General features: G+C 42.9%; 1 protein-coding gene across 3 annotated transcripts in view; it reads left to right on the top strand.

Annotated features, from left to right (window-relative positions):
• The window catches only part of PTPRM (protein tyrosine phosphatase receptor type M), a 604,888-nt gene that overhangs the window by 145,937 nt on the left and 434,675 nt on the right, over window positions 1-24,276 (top strand). For all 3 annotated transcript variants that reach the window (XM_032467107.1, XM_032467106.1, XM_032467108.1), the window contains exon 2: window positions 12,329-12,451. In XM_032467107.1, the coding sequence (XP_032322998.1) occupies window positions 12,329-12,451 (123 nt within the window). The remainder of the gene's footprint in view (window positions 1-12,328; window positions 12,452-24,276) is intronic.

Below are 24,276 nucleotides of genomic sequence, written 5' to 3'. Positions count from 1 at the left end.
CAGGGAACAGGAGTCTGCCAGCCAGACTCTGGGGTGGCAGGAGTAGACGTGGGGACAGCACGGTCACTGGGGTGAATCCCCAGACAGTTGGCAATTACACTCTGAAAGGGAAGCGCTGGCAAGAAATGAAGATAAAGAGCTGGCAAGGACCAGATCCGGAAAACCTCCTCGGTCATGTGAGAGTATCTGCATAGCATCCCATGGGCAGTGAGTAGTCTTGAACAGGGAGAGGCTATGTTCGGCTGTGTGTATTCTGAAAAGCCAGCTTCCCGGTAGAGCGTGGGATACACTGAAGAGGGCAGAGTCTAGACGTGAGAGGGTGGGTCAAGTTCAGTGGGGACATGAGCTGAAACTCCAATTACGGGGTGATGGGACTAGGAGACTGATAGGAGAAACTCTTAGGAAGCTGTTTGGGGGGTAAGGTGTTGGGCGGAGACATGGTCAACTCACAGGTTTTTGGCTTGAGCCTCTGGTTTGTGGCTCCCTCAGCCGACGTAGGCAGTCCCTGTACACAGCACCTGTCACTTGAATGTCCTGTTTCAGAGAGCGTGCCCTGGGTGTGGCTGTGCCTCTCTTTGATGGTCATCATCTAGTGACAGTAAGGTCCCTTCCACATCCACCACCAGGTACAACCTTTGCCCTCTCCCCGGGAGATGGGGTTTTAACATTACAAAAGTTGTATCTTCCATGGGCAGAGGTCCTTGGGCGTTTGCCTGTTGTCAACATTGCCCCTGAAAATCCTTTAGGGAACGTCTTGGTTGAAGACCAGTATTCTGTTTCTCAAAAACTGCAAATCTTTATACATGAGAATGATGCTGAAGCCAGTGAGATGTATGCATTTAGAAAGGGATGAAGGATGAAGAGATAGTGACTGACACTCAACGGGGCAAATGCTTGTGGGGCTCTGGACTAAAGAAAGACTTCCGTTTATTATGACCCTCCCACTTCCATGGTTGAAATGCACGTGAATTGTACTTTAGATGTGAGCACTGCATCTCTCTCTCTCTCTCTTTTTTTCTTTTTTGTTAATGGCAGTACTGGGGACTGAACCCAAGACCTTGTGCATGCTAAGCATGTGCTCTCCCACTGAGCTGTACCCATCTCACCCCTATATCCCCTCTTTATACAGTGAGCAAGACACCCAATTTGTGACTTGTCTGAAGATAGGGTAGGTAAGTGACAGATCCAGGGCTTAATGAATCCCAGGTCTTAGATTCCAATTACGTTGAATCAGCCTTGCAAGTCACCAATTTTGGTTTTAGAAAAAGTACTCCTAATGATAGGAAATTGGAATGAATATTTTACCAAGAGGACATAGGAAATTCTATTTACTTTTTCCTTATACCTAATTTGATTCTACCCAGTGAATGTGATGTGTAGGGAAAAAAATGTTCCTTGAGGGAAATACATTTAGTTGAGTTTGGGTTAATCAGCGTCCAGTGAAAATCAACAATTGGCTGGCTGTTTTAAGCTGAATAGCACGGCTTGGCTGTACCGCATGTTGGTGAGTTGAGGAGTTTATTTTATCAGCTGTCCCAGATAATGATTTTATGCTAATAAAATCATCAAGAGATGGATTTGTAAACCACACTAAACTGGCAGGAGCACTACTGGGCATAAAATTAAATTCTGTGCTTTTATTAATTTCCTGGGTATCTCTGACCCACAACCAGGATCATTTTCTACCTAGGGTATCTCTGTTTGTTGAGTAGTTCCACTTAGGAGAAAAATTACAGATTAGGGGTTTCTTAGCATGAAATCAGAGTCTGGAATTCAACAGTCTGATAAAGGAATGCTCTTCTGTTGCTTTTACTCACCTGAGAGATGCTAATAACAAAAAAGAATGATTTAGAGCAGTCGTCTCCAAAGGGCTTTCTTTCACATTTTGATGTGTATAATTCAGTCTGTTGATGCATGGAAGAAAATATTTGAACTTCAATTTATATTTATTTTCTAGTTTGTACTCTAAAAGGTCAAGTACATGTGTGTCTAATAATCTGATTATGTAGAGTTCTACAGCATGTGATTTATAAGTAAACATAGGATGGTTGCACCTTTTTAAAAAAAACTGAAGTTGTCTTTACCTTCTTAACAATGTGTGAAACTGCTAATCTCTACAGCACTTTTCTAAAATGAATCAAAGATTAGTTTACTCTGGGACCTTTTGTAAGACCACAGATTTTTGAAGATTCTGGTTAAATGGGTCAGTCTAGAACAGAGGTTATCAAACATTGGTGGGTATCAGAAGTACCTGGAGGAGTTGTTAAAGCACAGACTACCGGGGTCCCACCCCAGGGTTTCTGATTCAGTATGTTGGGGGTGGGGCCTGAGAACTCCCATTTCTAATAAAATACAGGGACCCACTTTGAGAACCATGGCTCCTGTGTTGGACTCGGGACACAGGTGACTCCTGAGATAAGGTGATAAATACTGATCCAGATTTGTTCCTCTTTAATTCATCATTTTTTCTTTTCTACTCTTGTTGCTGTGATAGAGGCTGACAACTGGTTTTTTTTTCATGGGGGAGGTAATTAGATTTTTATCTACTTACTTTTTAACGGAGGAACTGGTGGGGATTGAACCCAGGACCTTGTGCATGCTAGGCATGCACTCTACCACTGAGCTATATCCTTCCCACTCCAGACAGCTGTTTTTTACCTCGTATTTTTCAATATGGGTGTAGAGGATAAAAACACCTGTGTGATTTTCAGGTAGATTTGAATTTACAGGGACTTTGTATGAATGATTTAATTAAATCCTCCATGAGGTACTTATTTGTATGTGGAAAACTGAGACAGGTCACTAGTGATTTGGCTTCATCTATATGTTTCAGAATAGAAATAACACCATTACCCATTAAGAAAAAACAGATTTCAACATCAGTAAGAGAAATACATGGTCGTTTGCTGCAATCAGGACTTTTTTAAAATTAGGAACTGATAGACTGATATGAAATGAAGTATGCGGGGAGTGTCATAAGCCACAGAAACTTGAAGAACAAGACAACTCATTTCCTTTGAATTATGTAAAGTATATCCATCGGCAAATAGCAGTTTTTACAATAGAGCATAGCATTAGCCATTTAAATGCCTGTGCAACGTGTAAAAACTGCTTGCTAGATTAAATTATGCAGAAGAGCATTCTATAATGCTCCATGTCTGATTCACTCACCATCAGTGGGGCATTCAAAGTTTAAGAGGCATTATATACTTTTATTGTCGGCAGGCAATTAAATGTAGATGTCACTGGGATTGATTTACCAGAAGAAAGCAGTGGCTTCTGTCTGTTGATGCAGGGTTTTTTTTCACTCTTTAAACAATTACGTATATTACAGCTCACTTCTGTTTATCCTTTGAAAAGTATGGTTTGTGGCCATTTATCTCACAGCTCACAATTTGAAATGAACGGAAAGGACCACCTGAGATTACATGTATTTTAGGAAAATAGAACATATGACATTAATTCTTTCAGCACTAGTTTTTGATCTGCCCTCTCTGTAGAGAGTCCCATTTAATACTTTATGCATTTGATAAAGGCTGCCTTAAATGGGGTCATTCTGTATTTAGAACAAATGAGAAAAATGTTCCAGAAATCTCCTCAAGGAGTATTGCAGTCTTTTTACAAAATGACTTTAAAAGGACTGTAATTATACCAAGAAGAATGATTGCTGGAGTATATAAGTCAATTTAACCTGTTCAAGTCAGAACAACTCAAAGTGTATATCTTACAAAGTGTATGTAAAATTAACACTTGGTCCTCCTCCGCAAGCGTCTTAGAAGCAGCACTTTCCAGAGTTCATTTACAATATAATCCATGTAACAGTCGGTGGAGAAGCACCACAGCTGGTTGTTTACCCACTTCATGGAGGCAGGTGACTGGTGGAGATGGGCAGGCTTGCAAGGGTATGAACTTTGGACGCAGACCTCCCTTGAACTCGCTCTGTACCAAACCTTCTGTGACTCTGGGCGAGGTGTTTCACCACTCCAGGCTGCCATTTGCAGATTTAGGGATGTATCGATCAAGATCCAATCAGGAGATGGGAACCAGGCAATGTTTTGAACAAGGAAGGTTTAATATATATATATAAAAAAAATAACAAACTATAACAGCAGATTGGAACACAAGAGATTGGCTAGTGGGAGGAATGCTCTAGAGTCAAGGAAATAAGTTCATTTATCTTTTTTTTTAGGTTCCACATATAAGTGATATCATGTGGTATTTTTCTTTCTTTGTCTGGCTTACTGCACTTAGAATGATGATCTCAAGGTCCATCTATGTTGCTGCAAACAGCATTATTTTATTCTTTTTTATGGCTGAGTAGTATTACATTGTATAATTATACCAAAACTTCTTTATCCAGTCATCTGTCCATGGACATTTAGGTTGTTTCCAAGTCTTGGCTATAAATAGTGCTGCTGTGAACATTGGGGTGCATGTATCTTTTTGAATTAAGGTTCCCTCTGGATATATGCCAAGGAGTGGGCTTGCTGGATCATAGGGTAAGTCTATTTTTAGTCTTTTGAGGAATTGCCATACTGTTTTCCATAATGGCCACACCAAACTACGTTCCTACCAACAGACTTATTTACAAAACAGAAACAGACTCACAGACATAGAAAACAAACTTATGGTTACCGCAGGAGGGTTGGAGAGGAGGTGGGAAGGGATAAACTGTGAGTTCGAGATTTGCAGATACACAGTACTGTATATAAAATAGATGAACAAGTTTCTACTGTATAGCTCAGAGAACTTAGTCAATATCCTGTAGTAACCTATGATGAAAAAGAATACATGTGTGTATATATATGAATGAAACATCATGCTGTTCACCAGAAATTGACACATTGTAAACTGACTATACTTCAATTTAAAAAATAAAAAGATAAATATTTTTAAAAGAGTCAAGGAAGAGCAGATGTGAGGATGCCACTGCACTAGGGCAAAAACAGAAGTCCTGGGAGAAGACCCGTAAGAGCTGGGATCTGGGCCCAGTGGGTGGCAGGAAGTCGCAGTGGGGCCACATACATAGACCTTGGAGGGGATGTGTCCTCTAGGGTGGCCGGGAAGGCTGTTCATGGAGGTGTCCGTCTGGGGTGCTCACCTACAAAGCCCCTGAGGGGAGCAGGGGCAACTGGCTGCCTGCTGGGCACTCCTGGCCACCACGCCCTGCAGAGCCGGGCCCTGGAAGACTCCAGCCTTGTGGCGCTCCTGAAGCTGTGCGTACCGGGAGCCCTCCAGGGACCTCTGCAGTCTCACTCTTTCCTCCCATCCTGCCTTTCCCAGACCCTCTACTGGGACAGGATGTGTAGTCAGAGTATCTGGGTCCGTTTTCACAGAGCAAACAATACAGCGTGAATTTGGGGCGGAGAGGTACTCCGTCATCAGCAACTGGCAAGAAGGACACTGATGCTTCCCTTCAGGCTTTGTAGGATGAAATAACGCGTGGCAGCATTTGCCTGGGTTTTGTTTTGGGACAAGTTAGTTCTTTGATTAGACATACTGAGACTGTAGTCTTGCACTGGTTATGAGGATTAAATGAAATAATGACTGTCTGTTGTCTTAAGCAGCATCTGGCTGGTGCGTGGTAGATGTTCACAAAACGGTAGTTGTTATGCCAGGGGGTCTTTGCAGATCACTGGTTGCATTCTGGTGGTCTTAGGAGGGCGCTCGCATCCAAGTGTTGACTAGTAACTTTTTTTCCTTTTTTTAAATTAAAGTATAGTTGATTTACAATGTTGTGTTAGTTTCTGGTGTACAGCATAGTGATTCAGTTACACACACACACACACACACACACGTATTCTTTTCCATATTCTTTTTCGTTATAGGCTATTACAAAATTTGAATAGAGTTCCCTGGGCTATATAATAGGTCCTTGTTGTTTATCTATTTTATATTTAATCATTTGTATCTGCTAATCCCAAGATCCTAATTTATCCACCCCCTTCCCTTTTGGTAGCCACAAGTTTTTTTCCTATGTCTGTGAGTCTGTTTCTGTTTTATGAATAAGTTCATTTGTCTCATTTTTTTTAAGACTCCACGTGTAAGTGATATTTGTCTTCCTCCATCTGACTGCTTCACCTAGTATGATCATTTTTAGGAGAGTCCCAGGTAATGCATCTCACCTCCAAACCTTAAAGGCTACTGGTAGCACCCTTTGAAGGATCAGGAAATCAGCTTTGTGGACCCAGACCCAACCTTTTACAAAATTGAATAGAACAGAAATGAAAAAGGTCAGTGTACCTCAGTAGAGATAAATTTGGTTTGTAAAATGTGCATGTAGGTATGCTGGCTTAAGATGTCACGACTGTGGTCACAAGCAAAAACTGTTTGCTTAAATACTGCTCTGGAGAGTGGGCCCTAATCCTTATCAGTTTGATTCCCTTTGTCTTCTCTCCAGTCCTGGAGTTGTTTTAGGATATAGAACTGTCATGGGAAAGAACTTGGTAAGGTTCCCTTTGGAGAAAAAAGCGGCCCGTCCTCTCCATTATAGCTTCTGTCTTAATGATGTCATGCCCCTCTTGGATCTACGGAGTAATTCTCTGGTGTTCCAGAGAAAGAGGAAGGTAAATCCCCTCCAGTCTGCAAATGACAATATTTTATTTTCATAAATCATGAGTGATCTTTATAGACAACTAGCCTTGCTGTCTAATTATTGCCAGGAAAAAGAAAAAAGAGTTCAACCTTTCTAAAGCAAAAGCCATAATCTGTGGAGACTTCATTAACATTTAACCAGTTTACAGTTCTCAACCATAATGAAAAATGAACAAGTTCAGTGATATAGATGCATTCGGAGCTGATTTATCTTGGAGTACACCAGGATGGTGCTGGGTGTTTTGTGGGGTTCTGTTCATACGGCTTTCATTGTTTAAGTGGATATCACACTACACTTAAAAAACTTTTTAGGCAAAATTATTGTAGCCAAATTCTGCATAGAGTTTTGGAGAATTCATTAGCCAGTTTTCTAAAAAGAAAAAGGCATTTATTAAATGCCTACCATGTACCAGTTCTAGAGAATATCAAGATGACCGAGGTAGAGTTATAATCAAAATTACTTTTGAGCAGAATTCCTAGACTTCCAGACACCTGTTCCTTTCAGACTCGTCAGTTTTCATGAAAGAAATAATGGTTTCTTCTGATTTCTGAGGCACACGACAGCATGCTTTAGTAATAAGCTCAGATGAGCTGTACTTTTTAGTTGGTGGAAAAACTCACCAGCTGATGGTAGCCCACTAAGACTTTGTTGAGAGAAGCGATATTCATAAAGACCACCTTCAGGGATAGCCCAGCTTCTATCCTAGAGTCACTGAGCTCCCAGGAAGTCAAGGTTCTCTAATTGAAGTCTGGCGATGTGCCATCCTGGCGTGGTCCTGAATAGACCCAGACCCCGTCTCTCTGCCCTCCTGGGAACCCTATTCATTAATCCGTGTTGATCGCTTTCCCCAGGCCCTGGGAAGATCGTTGCCTCTGGGTTAGGAGCTATCTTTCATTTCACCTTTCAGTTTGGGGGATAGTGTTAAGCACGTGGGCTCTCAAGACAGGATGCCTGGGTTCAAATCTCTGCTGCACCCTCTTGGAGCTTTGAGACCTGGGACCTTCTGTGTGTTGGCTTCTGTATCTGTAAAACCAGGATTTTAGGATCTGCTTTGTAGGATTGGCATGAGGCTTAAACAAGTCCCCCATACATGTAAGCCCCTGTTACTAGTTTTAGTATTAATATTCTCTCATAGATACTGTGACTTGTGTCATCAGTCATACTGTCCTCTTGGCACTGGCCGCCCCAAAGCTCGGTGTAAGACGTGTGGCTAAGGGCTTGTGAGTGGCCCCAGTGACGTTGTTTATGGCTTGATGCTGGTGGTGGAGCCCCAGCCCTAATCCCCAGATAATCTCATCCTTATTTTTCCTCTCTGCTCTACTTTACCAGCTTTCTAACCTTCCCTTTTCTTCGATTTTACTGATTTAATTTCCATGTAATTGGGCTGCACTGCGTGTTCTGGAACATGCAGTCAGCATCCCTGTGCAGACGTCATCATGGTGGCTGCCCATTACCTGAGCAGTTGACACTTCCCTCTGCGTGACAACTCCTTTCTCCAGCACAAGTTGTGCATTGTATTTAGAGTTGCTAAGGAAAGCCTCTCCCAGGGTATGATGGGGGCATGTGGCAAGCTCACGTGTGTGTTTGTGTGTGATATACCGTGAGAGAGAGAGTATGAGCGATGCAGACCGCCACCCCTCCCACCTGCATCATCTCTCTCCATCTTGTACATGACTTTGACTTAGTCCTGATTCTCCTCCACAGGAGAGAAATCATATACCTGGATTTGGTGGAAGAACATGGTCCAGCCATGAGATGTGGGGCGTTGGTCTAAGTAAGACAATTCTGGAGGAGCCTTGGCAATTTATTGCTGATCGCGGTCCTATGCACGATGACAAACTGTGTTATCCTGAAAATGGAGGAGACATATTTTTGGAAATGCTTCATTTCACTAGATTTCAGGGACTTTGCTGCCTCATCACATTCTTCACTGGCCCCAAACCCTCCCTTGTAGCTGGCCTCCGTGCTTTGCTCCCAGGGCCCCAGGGAGGAGCCCACAGCTGTGTTCCTGCACAAACGCCCACACTTTTCACCTCCTTACAAAGTACACTTTAACATTGCCAATTCTATATTGCAACTATATTTTTTTACATTCACCTCTTTAAAAATTTTTAATGCAAGTATAGTCAATTTACAATGCATGTTAGTTTCTGATGTACAGCATAGTGATTCAGATATATATATGTATATATAATACATATATATATTCCTTTTCACATTCTGTTTCATTGCAGGTTATCACAAGCCGTAGAATATAGTTCCCTGTGCTTTGCAGTAGGACCTTGTTGTTTGTTTAGTTTACACATAGCAGTTAGTATCTACATACTCCCAGTTTGTCCCTCCCCTACGCCTTTTCCCCCCTGGTAACCACAAGCTTGTTCTCTGTGTCTGTGAGTCTGTTTCTGTTTTGTGAATAAGTTCATTTGTGTCTTTTTTTTTTTTTTTTAGATTTCACTCACGAGTGGTATCATATGGTATTTTTCTTCGTCATCTGAGCAGAATACCGATGCGCAGCCAGGGCAGGCCCGGTGTTAGGAGTGGGCATGCGCACAGAGGCGGGGCTGGGGTCTGGGCTGTGCTGTAACTATTCGCAATGAAATGAACTCCAGAGAGCCATTGCTGTAGGAGGTATGGAGGGTAAGAAGGGCTTAAGATCTAGTAATAGCTGATATTGGGGGACGTGCCTCACACTGTGTTCGACTGGCTACACCTGCTACCTAACTGATTTGCCAGAAATACCATGTGAGGTACATGTGAGCTCTGTTTCATAGGCAAAGACACCGAGGTTCAGAGGGGCTAGACGATTTATCTACAGACTTGAAGCCACCAGGGCACGAACGGGGAAGAGCAAGGCTTCTGAGCCCAGAACCTGTTCATTTTACCTCTACACACAGTTGCCTTGAAAACTACAGGCTTCCTTGTGCTTTCTTTAGTTGCTTATATCCCATTGTTGTTGACTTTAATCTCACTTTAACCTCAACAAACCATCTTTGCTAATTTTAGCGTCTTGCATCAGTTGGATGAAGGCCAGTGGTGGGTCTGAACATTGGTGTGCGGTGGGGTGTATCTTTTGGGCAACAGAAAATTCACAGTCTTTCCCATTTAACAGTAATTCAGTCATTGTCTGTGGGTCCAGAAAGAACCAGAACATTCTTTTTATGTTTCTTTTCAGGTGATGAGAACAGCTTTCTGCAATGGGAAACTTGCATCCCTGCTCCAGGGTCGTGTTAGTCTTTGGGGTTTGCTGTCAGCCGTGCAGGCTCTCACCTCTATGCTGGGTTACACCTGCAGTGCCAGCAGCTGCTCCCTAAGCCAGGTCTTTAACCAGCCTTGAACTGTGGGCCCCCGAAGCTGTTTCTCACAGTTTAAGGTTGTGCAGCAGGACTTTCCTCAGAGTTCTGCTTGTGTTTCCATGGAGGGGGGTGCTTTTCTGTCAAAACGCGTGGTTGTTTCTTTCTTTTCAATGTTATTAATGCTACTGCTGTTTGGGCTTATTTCCACAGTGCTGAAGCTATTTTCTATGTCAAAATTAGGGTTTGCAACCAAGGGAAGGTATTTCTCATAAATGTTTGCATAGTCTTCTAACACTTCTTACCCCAAATCGGAAAGTTGTTAGCATTCCGTGCTTTCAACAAATCCGCTTTGTTTCTGAAGTTGTTAAGGCTGGGTGAGAAGGAAGTATAAATTACCAGTTGTTGTCAAGGTGAAATATGGAGTTAATGCTCGATCTTTGTAATGAGTTTTCTGTTCCCAGAAGAATGTAATCTGTCAGTTCTGTTAAAAGTGTCACAGAAGACAGTGTCCAAGGCCACTCGTTTCACCGTCATGCCTGGAGCTAGTGACACAACCTCAGAAAGCTGGGGGACACCTCTTAAGAGGGCCTGAGGTCCCCGTCTCGGCCCTGTTGAACATTTTTTGTCAGTGATTTGGAGGCAGAAAGACTGGTTAGTGAAATTTGCAGAAAACCCAAAGCTAGGTAGGTGACTAAGACCTGAATGATGAAATTGAGGTTCCAAAAGCTCTCAACAGGCTGGGGGAGGCGCTGCAAGCAGTGAGACGGGGTTTAGAAAGGATATGTGGACAGAAAGTCACTTGCCTTACTGCAGGAGTTGAAATAGCTGGATGGGAGTAGTAATGAGAAAGACATGTGGGGTTCCAGGCTCCAGGAGCTCAGCACAGACCCACACTCTGCCCAGACTGTTGAAGGACATGAGGTCCAGGGAGGTAGCTGGTTGAATTCAGGCTGCTGGACGGGGAGTTATTGGCTTGGAAGAGAGTGGATGAACCTGACGGTGGTCAGAGAATTCCTGCCAGGATGGCGGACGTCTGAGAGCCTTCCAGTGGGAGGAAGGGAGGGGAGCAAGTTTGCCTGGAGAGGCAAGAATGTGGAGATTTAACAGCTCCTTTCAAATAGTCAGCTTTCCTATGTAGGCGCTGAGAGTTTTCACTGTCTCTTCATGGGGCAAAGCTAAGATAAATGGGCGTACACTTCAAGAAGCCGTGTTGGGGCCTTTTGACGGGGCATTGTCTACACGGTAGAGATATTTTTCTACATTCCTAGCGCCTCCCCTGTTCAGAAGCCGTCTGTCTGCCTTGAAGGTTGTAGAACTGATGTAAGCGTTTGGGTGGAAATTGGGCAACGTGACCCTTCACATCTCTTTTACCTCTGAGTTCATGCAATTGCTGTTTTACCTTCTTGCCACCAGGGGACACATTACAGCCACAGTGTAATTAAATTCTTGTATTTGTGTTTTCTTGACCAGACCCTTAATTCTCGTCTTTGGCAAGTGATTGTAATTAATCTTTTTAATTAATGTCATTAATAGCATTATATAATTGGCAGTAGAATTTTCATGGTAATTAAGATGATTGATATTATCACTCACTTTTGCAATGTGAAGTGCTGGGGAAAAGATTGGCTGCTGTAATAATTCAAAGTAGCAGGTGACATTTAAGAGGTTGTGGGGTGGGGCTTAAAATCATCAGTGTACTGCAGGATGCTGAAACAGTGGACCTGCTTTGCATCTAGTGCATTTTCATGTATTCTTTGTTTCTGTATTTCAGTAGCTTCATTTTTAACATCAAAATTAAGCAGATGTTTACCACATGTTTAGTTTTGCATTTCTTCTTACCTTTAAAAATTGTGTGGACTGTAGGCAAATGTATAACCTCTGTTAATTGAAAACCTGTTTCTATGGTAGATTTAGAATAATCCTCAGAAAAATATTTTGTAAGCTATGTCTGTGGTCTCTACTGTGTTTTGTCCCCCACCATTGTGTCAATGCTGTGGTGAAAGCATTTCTTTTTTCATTTTTGGGGGCAAATTATAATTTTTTTTTCTATTGAAAACACCTTGGACACCTAGCATGGTTCTGTTAAAGTTTTGAACACAAGATAAATTATTCCAAATTCATATGAATCTGAAAAATATGAATCATAAATTTGCTGAGGTCTTACTTTCCATTGGATTATACAAACCAAATGTTGGTTTCCTTTTGAGAGGACAGTATAGGGCAGTGTAATATAACAGTGTTGGCAAGGCATGGCTGTTACTCAGCTAGGGCTTAGCAAGGATGCAGTGGGGGTCAGGACCCACAGCTCCTGAGGAAGAAGGCCACATTGAATTTAGTTTAGCATCAGGTAGCTTTACGGTTACTTGGACTTGCAGTCATCATAGCTTATCCCGGAGATTCGGTTGTTACTAACATTACTCTTCCTTCTTTCACATTTTAGGTGGCTGCCTCTTTGATGAGCCTTATAGCACCTGTGGATACAGCCAAGCTGAAGATGATGACTTCAATTGGGAGCAAGTGAACACCTTGACCAAACCAACTTCTGATCCATGGATGCCATCAGGTTTGATTTTAGTTTTACATTTTCTTTTTAAAATCAGAGGCATCCAGGAGTCTTAATCACAGCAGATGTTCACTGGGTATTGGTTGAATGAGTGAGGGCCTTGGTCTTTGAGAGAGGTGGCAGACTGATTAGCTAGTGATGATGGTACAAGAGGACCAATGACCGAGGGTTGACTTCTGCGTGGCTCCCTTTAAAGTCAAATTAAAGTTTACTTCCTTTAGCTCTGATACACCTGCACTGGATTAATGGGCTTTACCCAATTGATCCTTTCTCAAGTAGCAGATATGGGAAATAGATTGATGTCTCTTCTGGCAAATGTGTCTAGTGGGTGGAGCTCTAGCTGAGGAATCCCAATAACAAAGTGTCCATCACAAACAGGAGACCTTGGGAGGTCTTGTCTGGCGCCTGGGGAATCTGGGAGGACACCAGTGACCTTGAAAGCTTTCTGATAAAATGGTGGTGCTCACATGTTGACACTTCTTCTGCTGCAGAAGTGCCAAGTAAATTTTCTGAAGGGCGAGAAACATTTGGTCCACGGAACACCAGCAAGAATTCTGCTTCTCGTTTGGCTGGAAGAGTAGGAGGATAGTGACTCACAGACTCTACTCAGATGGAAGCTTGATCATTCCAACGGGCGCCATTTTTAGGCTGAGGTGTTGGACTGCAATTTTACAATTTTAGATTTGCAGATTCACTTGACAAACAGGGTGATGAGTGTGCCCCATTCAGGATTCAGACCATAATACATGTCTTTCTGATTTGGATTTCAGAGAAAATGCAGTTTTTATACTTTTTCATGGCTATGAAGTTCTTCATTAATGCATCTAAATGTAGCAATATTTACACTTAGTAATCTTGGGAAGGCAGCTTTTAAGCATGAAATGGGGTTTAACATTGTTCTCACTTAGTTAAGCTTTACCAGTTATGATGCCCACCACGTTCCTGCCGCATGCATCCCACGTTTACCTCCTATAACTCCAGGGAAAGCGTCACTGAGCCCCTTGGCCCTGTGGCTTTAGTGGACTCCAAAATCTTCCTAGCTCTGGGTGGCTTCCCCACAGCTGATGGTCTTCTGTCCTGTCTCTCTTTTTCTCTTGTCCGTATGTGATTTGAATGTTACTTGTGATGGAGTCACTGGTACCTTAGTTGTTTTCTAGATTCTAGTCCCTGCTTCATTCTTGTCAGTGATGGGGGAAGTGGGGGAGGCCAGCATAGCAGACCCTCGGGGGAGATGTCTTTTCCAAGAGGCTTCTCATCCTGAAGTCGTTTGGTCCTCACCTGCCATCTCCCTGGAGAACCAGCCTGTGTCCAGAGAGGCTGGGGTTGGCTGAGGGGGAGAGGTATTGGGGATGGGATGGGAGAACTGAGATTTAGCCCTGGGAAATTTCTCCACAAGAGCACACTCAGGTTTTCTTTGTTTATTATCTTCTAATTTGCTGAATGTTTTATAATTTTCCACTATAGGTAGTTGATTTCATTTTTGTGGTCCTTTAGATTTAAGCCTAATTTCAAAAAATTGACTACACAGGAGCCCCCATAATGCAGGACTGTCTTCAGCCTCTGCAAGTTCTATTTTCGTCACCAGATGACCCACCTCCCTCCATAAAGGAGAGGGAGGAAGAGTTTCTTGTTACTGTCTTGTCCTTTTCTTCTTTCCGATGTCCCAGTGTACCATCTCAGACCAAGGTGTCCAGGCTTCCAGTACAGAAAGGATGGGTTTCTAGCAAAGGCCATAAAAAGGTGGTAAAACACATCAAAGACCAGTTATGTCCTGGAACAATCAGTCCGGTCACTGAAGCAACACCAGCGAAGTGACTTTGCAGGTGTTTGGCCTTTGAAGGCCCTCTGTCTTTGGAAGATTGAAGTGGGGGCATTTAAATGTTCTGTTTGAATTTGTTCTACTTCTGTTGATGAGCGGAATACTTGGTGATTACTGTTAGGCCTTTGTCACTTAAGATCCCTGAGTGTTGTATCTTCTGTTGCTTGTGTCAGTTCCATCTGGCTTCTGATGGTTACACAAGGTGTTTCCTCAACATTCACTCCCAGCCAGGGTGCACATCAGGGCTGGGACACGTGGGTGGTTTGGGTGCAGCAAGTCTGGCCTCTCTCCCCTCTCCTCTGACGATGCCTGTGGCCAGGGGTCCAGATAAGACTTCCGGGAAGTGACGGTTCTCCCATCAGACTCAATGTTTTACCGTAATGTAGAACCTCAGATACTTGCATACTTTTTCCTACTATTTATTAAACAAACTTAGTCATCAAAAAATTTCTTTGAGCCCTAGTGTAAACATGATTACTGTGGGAGATGAAGGATGATGAGCGATTCTTTCTAGGAACTTAATCCACTTACGGAAGAGAATTACAAGAATACGATTAGTGAGCAATCTAAAAGTGCATACAATCAAGTGTGGTATAGACCGGAAGTATTGTCAGAGCAGCCGTCTTACTGCAAGCCCAGTGTGATGCAGAGGACATGGACCTGTGCCCAGCTGACCTGTCCGCCCAAAAGGGAGAAGTTAAACTCTCGATGAAATATCACCGTTAGAAGTAAGGAGATACCATCTCACAAGCTTGCAGACGCTATCCTCAGGTGCAGATCTTAAAACGGAGTTTCTGTATGTATATACAGCTGTGAGTTTTAAATACAGTTTAGTTTCAGGGTTTTCTCCTCTTCCTCCTCTTCCTTTTTCATTAGTATGTATGGAATGATCTATTCCTTTCAGTAACAAATTCCAATGCTGGCCCTCTCCCATTCAAACAGAAATGACTTTCATCGATTTCTCAGGGTCAGTGCACCTTGAACTGAGATACAACCAAAGCTTTATAAGGGTTAATTTTTAAGAACCTTTACCAGAAATATTGTTGAATTTGTTCTTGCGTGGGTGTTTGTGTTTGGTCTTGCGTGTGCGGGCAGGCTGGTTTTGTGATGCCTCTGGGGGTTGGCAGACAATGTTTTGCTGGTCACATCTGGCCAGCTGCCCATTTTTGTGTGGCTTTTGCAAGCTAAGAATGGTTTTTACATTTTTTAGATAGTTTTGAAAATTCGAAATAATACCACTATTTTGTGACACATGAAATTCACATCACAGTGTCCATAAACAAAGTTTTACTGGCTCACAGCCGTGGCCACTTGCTAAATATATGGTTTCAAGCTGACCAATCTGAGTCATTGGAACAGAGGCTGCAGGGTTCACAAAGCCTAGACGCCGCCTATCTGGTCCCTTACAGGACAATTTTGCCGACTTCTGTCTTAGACCATTTTGGCAGCAGTTTCTAATTGTTGCTTTGGACCCGTAGCTTATGTTATAATGTTTTTCTGTATTCATATTATAACTGTTAACAAAGAGTATTTCACATTCTCTTTCACTTTCAGATTGTATATTTTCCAAACATTGGGCTAGTAAAATCGGTAAGAAAAAAAAAAAAACCACGATGAGTAGGAATTTTCTCTTTCCCCTGAATTTGCTATCTATTGGAAAGCACGGTGATTGCCTTTATATTTTCATGCCAAAGTCCTTACGGGCCTGTGGTCATTCTAATAAGCAAATAATCCATCAAGATGAATTTAAAAATTAAAACAGCAAGAGACTAAAATCTTTACTCTGATATTTAAATTTATGGTAATTAAATTTTTACTTTTTCCTGTGTCTTTTTTTTGAAAATGATGCTTCAGTGTTGCAGGGTTTGTTTCTCTGTATCTTCATGTGGAAAGTTATTTTTAGCCACGTTTTAAAACATTTAAGTACAATCTGGAGCTTTATACAAGCTGACTTGATAACTGCTCTGAAGCTGTGACGTTGGCGATGGAAGTACGTATTTAGGATAAATAAATACCAGATGCCATATAAATTTTTTTATTTGAAGCCAACAGTTATGTTGTGGTAGATGTGACTTTTGCAGCTAGCACAGAGCCACACAGTTTTCCTGATGGTAAAATCTCCACACGTGGTTTCTCTGTCACTGGGAAGCATGTGGTTAATTTCCTATGCATTGATCTCCATTAGCAACGGGAAGCTCCTTGAACTTTACCATAAGGGTTATGCTCTGAGCACAGAGCGTATTTATTAATTAAATAACCAAACAATAACTTGGTACATTTTGATAGCTCCATTACATTCCATCACTTTGTACACTGCAGTGCCTTGTATGATCATCAGTGTAGACTAAGAAGTATTAATTAAGAAGTGTCTTGTGATGCAGACACATCAGCACAGTTTGACAATGGTTGATGTCTTTCTATTTCATTAAAAGTATAGTGTTTGGGCCTGAGTGCTCCAGTTCTACAACTTGGGTATTTAATAATATGTTCCACATTGTGTGTATTAGAAATTGAGATCCTGTTTTAAAAAAAAAATAAACAATAAATCCATCTATAGTGTTAAAAATGTAAAAGTAGTTTACAACCATAGCCATTTGGTACTCATGAAATTGACATTTATTTATGCTGCACGTAGTCCCCTGAAGATATCATACCTCTAATGAGGCTGTAATAAAGTAAATTGGGTCCTAGTGCTGGGAAAATGTAATACTCGCCAGGCTTTCCCAGGTTGCACAGTGTGCATCCTGGGCAACCTCACTTGGCCTTCACATCTCAGTGTTAGGTGCTGCAAGTTGTGAATGGCAGGGTTGCTAATCTTCATGGAGACACCATGACTAAGGATTGAGTCATTTCCGGGGGTGCCCACGTGAAAGGCAGAGAAAGTGACATGCGAGATGGAGGAACGATATGGACTCTTAGTGCAATGACCCAGAAAATAGAAAAAAATAAAAATAAAAACATTGCATACATTTGCTTTGGGAAAGATGACAAATTGACAGACAAAGAAATTGAAGTTTCCTCTTGGGGTACATTCAGCAGGGATATTTTCCTCCTGATAGGGGAGACTTCCCTATTTATTCATACTCGAGGGCTCATACAGGGCTGAGTGAGTGATGAACAACTGAAGACTTCAGGCTTGAAAAGACATTTTTCCTCCTTAAGTTTCAGTGTGAATCTAGTGAGTAATATTTTTGGCACAGAACATTCACACAGTTGTTTAATTATCTCCTTCTGTCTTTGAATCTGTCAACATTCAACAAATATTTATTGAACACCTGCTATGTGCTAGGCATTGTTTGAGATCCATGGGATTCATCACTCAGTGAACCAAATCGGGATCCTCTCCCTGGCGATGCACCTATGTTCTCAGTCCGAAGAGATCGTTCTTGGGTTACCACAAGACCATATCCTATAAGGCCAGGTTTCCCATCATTAATTAATGACTTTTGGAAAGTAGATACTTAAAAGGTAATACAGAATTCAGTTGATCAGACTCAGCACACCATAGCATCAAATTTAGCTTTCTTGGACGTGCCTTGTCTTAAAAACACATAGTAAAACAAAACAAGAGCAAAAAACCCTGAATCCCAAGCAAGTGGCAGTCTGTCAGTCTGTCTCTGTTTTGTAAACAAGTCCTTTTTTTTTTTTATTTTAGATTCCACATCTAAGTGATAATGTATGGTATTTTTCTTCCTCTTTCTGGCTTACGTACTTGGTATGACGACCTCCAGGTCATCCGTGTTGCTACAAACGTGTGCCAATTTCTTATTTTCTCTTCTAAGTGATACCAAATAAGAAACAAAAGTTAGAGATCTTCATAAAATTCCTGAACGGATTAAAGAGCAGGCTGAAAGAAGGCCATCCAGGTACGGAACTGCTTTTGTCAGGATGGTAGGATTCGAGGTAATTGTCCTATCATTTCTACTTCACATATTTCCTTTATGATTAAATTTAACTTTATAATAAAAAATAACCCTTAAAATTTGAGAGGTGGGTCATTGAATTTGGTGTCATTTTGGTTGATTCTGAATGTTTCCAGCTGCGGAACTCAGGAAGTGAAGTTTTCTTATCTGAGTGTCTCATTCAGGTGTCCTGTAGTGGGATGCCCGCCTCCCATCCAAGATGTAGACAGTCACTGATGGGGATCCCTGCATTTTACTCCCATCACCCTGGTGATGCTCAGAGTGGCTCTGCAATTAGCTTTGAAACAGGGAATGGTGACACACAGTGGAAGACACTGGACTGAGGTTGTGTTCTGTCAGCAGTCTCTAAGTTACAAAATGTAGAAAAATAACTTCAGATGATAATGAAAAAAAGAAAAACCAACCCATTTCTGATCAGTAATCTGTGGGGAGTCCTGAGTGAAACAGTCCAGGGCCCTGGGTAGCCTCATTTTAACATGAGTGTAAACGGCGTGCTCCCCTCAAAGGTAAAAACACGTAACATACAGTTGACCATTTTTAAAGTGCACAGTTAAGTGCTTTCACATTGTTGTGCAACCATCTCCACCATCTGTCTCCAGAACTTATCTTCCCAAATTGAGACTCTGCAGCCCTTAAACACTCCCTCCCCATTCCTCCCTCCCCCAGCCCCTGGCCCCCAGCATGCTACTTCCTGTCTCTGAATTTGGCCGCTGTAGATCCCTCGTGTGAGTGAAATCACACAGTAGCTGTCCTTTGTGTCTGGCTTATTCCGTTTGGCGTAATGTTTTCAGTGATGCAGGTTTCAAATGCTAAGCCTCTCAGGATGGGGGGAGGTCATTCTTTTTTTTGAAAAACATCTTGATTTTTAATAGTTAAATGTTTTCAAAGGGGCCATGTGTTATGTATGACCACTTATTTCAGTAGTTTATATTCAGTGTCCCACAAATGTTCTTCTTCAGATTTGATCTAAAACCCTGGCTTGGCTGATTGGAAACTGTCACAGAAGGGAAGAACCATAGCTAACTTTTTTTTTTAATATTTGCTAAAAAGTATACAAGTGAGCCTGTATGTATAAACATGTGTTTTTAAAATAGGTTTATTTCTTGCTGAAATTTCCCGTAAAATGGTACAGGATGACATCAGAAGAGTTATGCGAAGCCAAGTCGGGATAAACAGGCAGGCCAACCATGACAGGAGTTGTGATCTCAGTGAGTCTGCACAGAGGAGGGGGGAGCCTCACAAGGAAGTGTCCTGGGCGATGGGACCATGGGGTGGTGGTGATCGCGGGGCCAAGAAATTCACACCCAAGAGCTGGCCAGCTCCCACCTGCTGTGTGTGCTGTATGCTGCCCCACGGCTCAGGCACACTGGAGCTGGTCCTGGCCACCCTGCTGGAATAGATGGGGGTCAGGAGAAGGGGCAGCAGGTTTAAGGGAAACTTAGGGACAGTCTTGCAGTCCTTTGAGCTAATTGGACCACAGAGGTGTGGCAGCAGGGCTTAGGCTAAAGACCAGAGAGCCTGAGGCCTGGGAAGACTGGCCACTTGGGTCCAGTGAGCAGCAGCCTCTCCTGATGGACAGCAGGGTTTTTGCATCAGACAGGTTTTGGGTGAGCCACTGATGTGCTAGATGGCTGGGCCATGGCAGGTGAATTGTAGCATGAAGTTGTTCAAACACACACACACACACACTCGGCATGGGGAAGGCCTGGGTGATTCTGTGTTGCCCCAGGGCTCCAGCTCACTGAGTCCGCCCGCGTGCTTCAGGCCAGGTCACCAGAGGTGCAAGCTCCACCCGCCTCCCCCACTGCCCTCGGGACTTCCTATGGCCCAAGAATTCAAAGAGATGGATACATTTAAAGAAGAACTAGTTAAGTGTGGATTACTCTTTTCACCATGAGACCAGGAGGAAATGGAAGACCCATCCCTCTCTGGGGCCCTGGCTGGGTGAGGCTCTGTGTGTGTTCTGGGCACTGGGATGTCGCGATGACATGTGTCCTGTACCCCAGGAGACTAGAAGTGATGGGGCCAGGCTGCTGCCCAGATGGGGATGATGAGGGCAAGAGGAAAGCCTCCAGGAGAAGGTGGCTCCCTGAGAGGGGCCAGGAGAGTGTGAGGAGTGAGTCCAAAGCAAGTGGGCGTGCCAGGTGGAGGAGTGCTCTGTCCCAAGGCAGTGATGGACAGTGGGCAAGCACACGCTTCCACAAGGCTGCTCGGGAGCGGCGGGAGTTGGGGGAGTGCAGACAGCACATGGGGGATGGGGAGGGGAAGGGGTGAGGCTGGAGGGAAGACCCCAGAGCCTGTCCTTAGCTGGTGGAGGACTCAGGGAAGGGGGTGATTTGACTCTTGATTTCTGACAAAGGCCACAAGAAAGAAATTGACTCCGTCTGCATGGAGGAAAATAAAGAATTTCTCCTACCAGGGATCAGGAAAAGATGTGGTGAGGAAATTTGGTTAGTAAATAAGTAGCACAAAGCCTATGAACATAGGAGAATCTCCTTGTTCTTAGATTTACGTTAAAAAGTGTGTGTGTGTGTGTGCAAACTGCGGTACGACGTCAACACCTGTTAAGTCTGAGTGAAGCATGTCTAAGTATTCATTATTCCACTTTTTCAACTTTTCTCTAGTTTTAAAACTAAGCAAAATTTTCAGTATAAATTGGGAAACAAAAGATACCTGGAGGTTCACTGACTTAGGGCCAACACGCATCTTATCCACTGATGCGTCTTAGGAAAAATGCTATCCTGTCAAATTGCACTGAAAATACTTACATTTAAAAAACCTAGGTTGACCCACGTCTTCCCTTCTGAGCACCTGGGGATGATTCCTTGGTCTTCACTGGAGAGGTTCAGCGGAGCTGATGGACCAATTTAGAGCGATGAACTTCAGGGATGTAATTTTAGGACTTTCTAAAGTAGGACAGAACCTTCACGCTATGATCTCATGCCTCAGTGGGTGAATTAAGTATGAAGCTCATTCTCCTACTGGTAGATGTTTTGCTGGCTCACTGGTCTTTGTAAGAAGATACATAAGGAATTATTAAATTTTATTTTTGGATATGTGCTTTCTTTCATTGGTGTTTTGTCCCTAATATGGGACTGAACCCAGAAAATCTTCGTACAGAATTTCTTGGCAAGCTCCAGGAAGCCATCGTGCAGATCATTATTTTAAATAAGTGGCCTTTAATGTGCAGTTGACTGATGTTTTATTCTAGGAGACGGTGATAAATTGTATCTTGAAGTGATATTTAAAAGCTTAAATGGCTGAAAGGGAAATAAGAATGGTTATTTAATTAATTGCCGGCTGGACAAGCCTAACTCCTCTCTGTGGTGGGCGGACAAATCCAGACAACTGACTATGTGTGGGCCAGCGTGGGGATACCACAGTCCCCCAGAGGGGGAGCCACTGAAAGTTTGCTTTCCAAGGGACCCGTCCTAATATTTTCTAATGGAGCTGTTTCTTAATTTTGTTATCCCTGCCTCCTTCTGGGGAACATCTTTTCTTCTGTGACCCATAGAAAATGTACAAAATATTGACATCTTTGGTGTCCGACTTGGAGGTATAGATTAGCTTTGATGTGGTGCGTTTCAAACCAAATAGGAATCAGTAAGGTTGCTGGTCGTCCTTTTGGCAAATGATGAGACCTTGCTTTAGTCGTTCCCTTCCGGCTGCCTCCTCTTGCCATCTCTGCTGACTGTGACACTCATCCTGTTAAACACACACCTTGTGGGAATGGTGTTCCTTCCCCGGGCATAAGCTACAGACACTGTGTGCCTTGGTTCCTCCCCACGGTGTGGGCTCACTGCAGAGTGACAGGCTGCAATTTGCCAGCAGGTCAGTGACTGAGCTGATGACAAGTGACCTTTCTAACACTGCAATCAATGCTTGTTATTTGGAAAACAAAATGATACAGTTTGTATTTTTCAGCGGATGGGGCGTGGGGTCAGCCCACCATTGACACGTGCATTTGTTACTGGTGCCTGAAGAGTCCGTCCAGACAGGAATGTTAATTTATTTGAATTGATCTGGGTCTTGCTCTCATAAAAAGGTGTCGGACATTTGTTGATGGTACAAATTATTATAAATAATTCGTTTTACACGTCGGTGAAATAGGCATTTAGAACACCCACTTACACAGTAGCACTGTGTATTAGCTTCCGCAAGCCTTTACCGTCAGATACTTTGTTTAACTTTGATGTTTTGCAGTTGTTTTGAAATTTTAAAAAATCAGTTTAAATTTGTGGCCCTGTGTGTGTCATACCTAAGTCGTCTCTCTCCACGTGTCTCCTGAAATGTGTCGGCGAGGCCCTGTGACCGTGAGTTAGGAGGGCGAGTGACTCGGGGAAGAGAGCTGGGAGGAGAGGCGCGGCGGGAAGGGAGGGACGCCCGGGGATCAGGGGGTGCTGTCGCTGCTTCTGCATCTCAAAGTGTAGAGATGGGGGAGCGTGAGCGTCTCTGCCCCTGTGGTTTACGTGCAGCCACACCTGCTGCGGCTTGAAGTGGGAGTGGATGTGACATGTGTTGCTTTCGGGCAGAAGCTTCTGGAGCCGATAGGAGATGCCCTGAGGCCTCTTCCTTTTTTCCTGCCTCCGTGATGGTGGAAGCATTGAGATGTGACAAAGTGTAGAAACGATTTCCACTGAACTACCTGCTCCCAACACACACACACTCACACACACTCATACACACACACACACACACACACACACACACACACACACACACACTCAGCTGAGTGCAGGGGCGTGTGCCTGAGTGAGAGAAGAACTTGCTATGTGAAGCCACTGAGATTTGGGGCTTGTCTGTTGAATTGTTCTCAGACTCTTTGGGCTTGGGGACCTCTGTACACCCTTAAAATTTTTTTTGAAATATCCAAAGAGCTTTTGATCATGCGGGTACTATCATTTACATTTTCTGGGCTGGAAATTAAGACTGAGTAATTTTGAAAACAGAGTACCTAAGCATTCATTCCATCAGCCATCAGAGCAAGGATGTCCACGTGTTAGTGACTGAGGTTGACACAGGTCGACATGGGAAAAATAGTCACACAGTGTGTTGTTATCAGGAAAACGGTTTTGACCTTGGGGACTCCCTGCAGGTGTCTTGGGGATCTCAGGGGTCCCTGAAAGATACTTTGAGAACTGTTGACACAGTCCGTCCTAAGAGATGTGCCTCCCTTGATGATTTACAGTTAAAGGCTTGGAGGAGTCTGGAAGGAAAAGAAAGAAGGCAAAAGATTTTGTAAGTACAGTCGACCCTTGAACAACACAGGTTTGAACTGCGTGGTTCCCCTTCTATGCAGATATTTTCAACAGTAAATACTACACACTGCATGATCCACACTTAGTTGAATTGTGGCTGCTGAACTGAACCCCATATACAAAGGATGAACTCTAAGTTAGACCCAAATTTTTTGACTCTGCGGAGGGTCGATGCCCCTAAGCCCTGCGTGGTTCACAGGTCAGTTACATTGCAGAAAGGATATCCTTGAGTGTGATCATTCTTTTGCTTTCTGAATAAGGACAATATAGTTTGTTCCTATTATTGAAAAGTTCTTTATACTAATAAATACCCATTTTAAATGAAATAATATACATCAAATGACATTCTATAAAGCCACTTAACTGGATATTACTAATTTTGTGACACTGAGTTTACGAAATCTCATGCTTTAGAAAACTTTGAGAGTAGGATTAATATTCATATATTTGAGATTGGGGGTAGGCTTTCTGGACAGCTGAGGATTGGATAAAGTAAATTATTTAAACTTATTCATTATGGGTAAACCTGTATCAATTCATTCAGTAGTGCTGCTTCTGAGATTTTTAACTGCAGGGCTGTCATATCAGTCATGATAAAATAATTTCAACTCCTTTATTTTGAAGTGTGTAGTGGCGCAATGATATGAAGATGGCTGAGCGTTATTTGGGGAGATGGGAATTGCGCTTGATAGAAATTGCACATGAATTGATAACAAATCCTAGAGGTGAACTTACCAACCACACATTTCCTATAGTCCTGCTATGGAAGATAACACATTCATTTCCAAAGACATGAGTGCTAACAGAATTTGTTAATACTTAAAA

Source organism: Camelus ferus, chromosome 24 (assembly GCF_009834535.1).
Source record: "Camelus ferus isolate YT-003-E chromosome 24, BCGSAC_Cfer_1.0, whole genome shotgun sequence".
Lineage (NCBI taxonomy): Eukaryota > Metazoa > Chordata > Mammalia > Artiodactyla > Camelidae > Camelus > Camelus ferus.
Note: the sequence above shows the minus strand (reverse complement) of the source record. Positions and strands in the feature narration are given on the sequence as shown.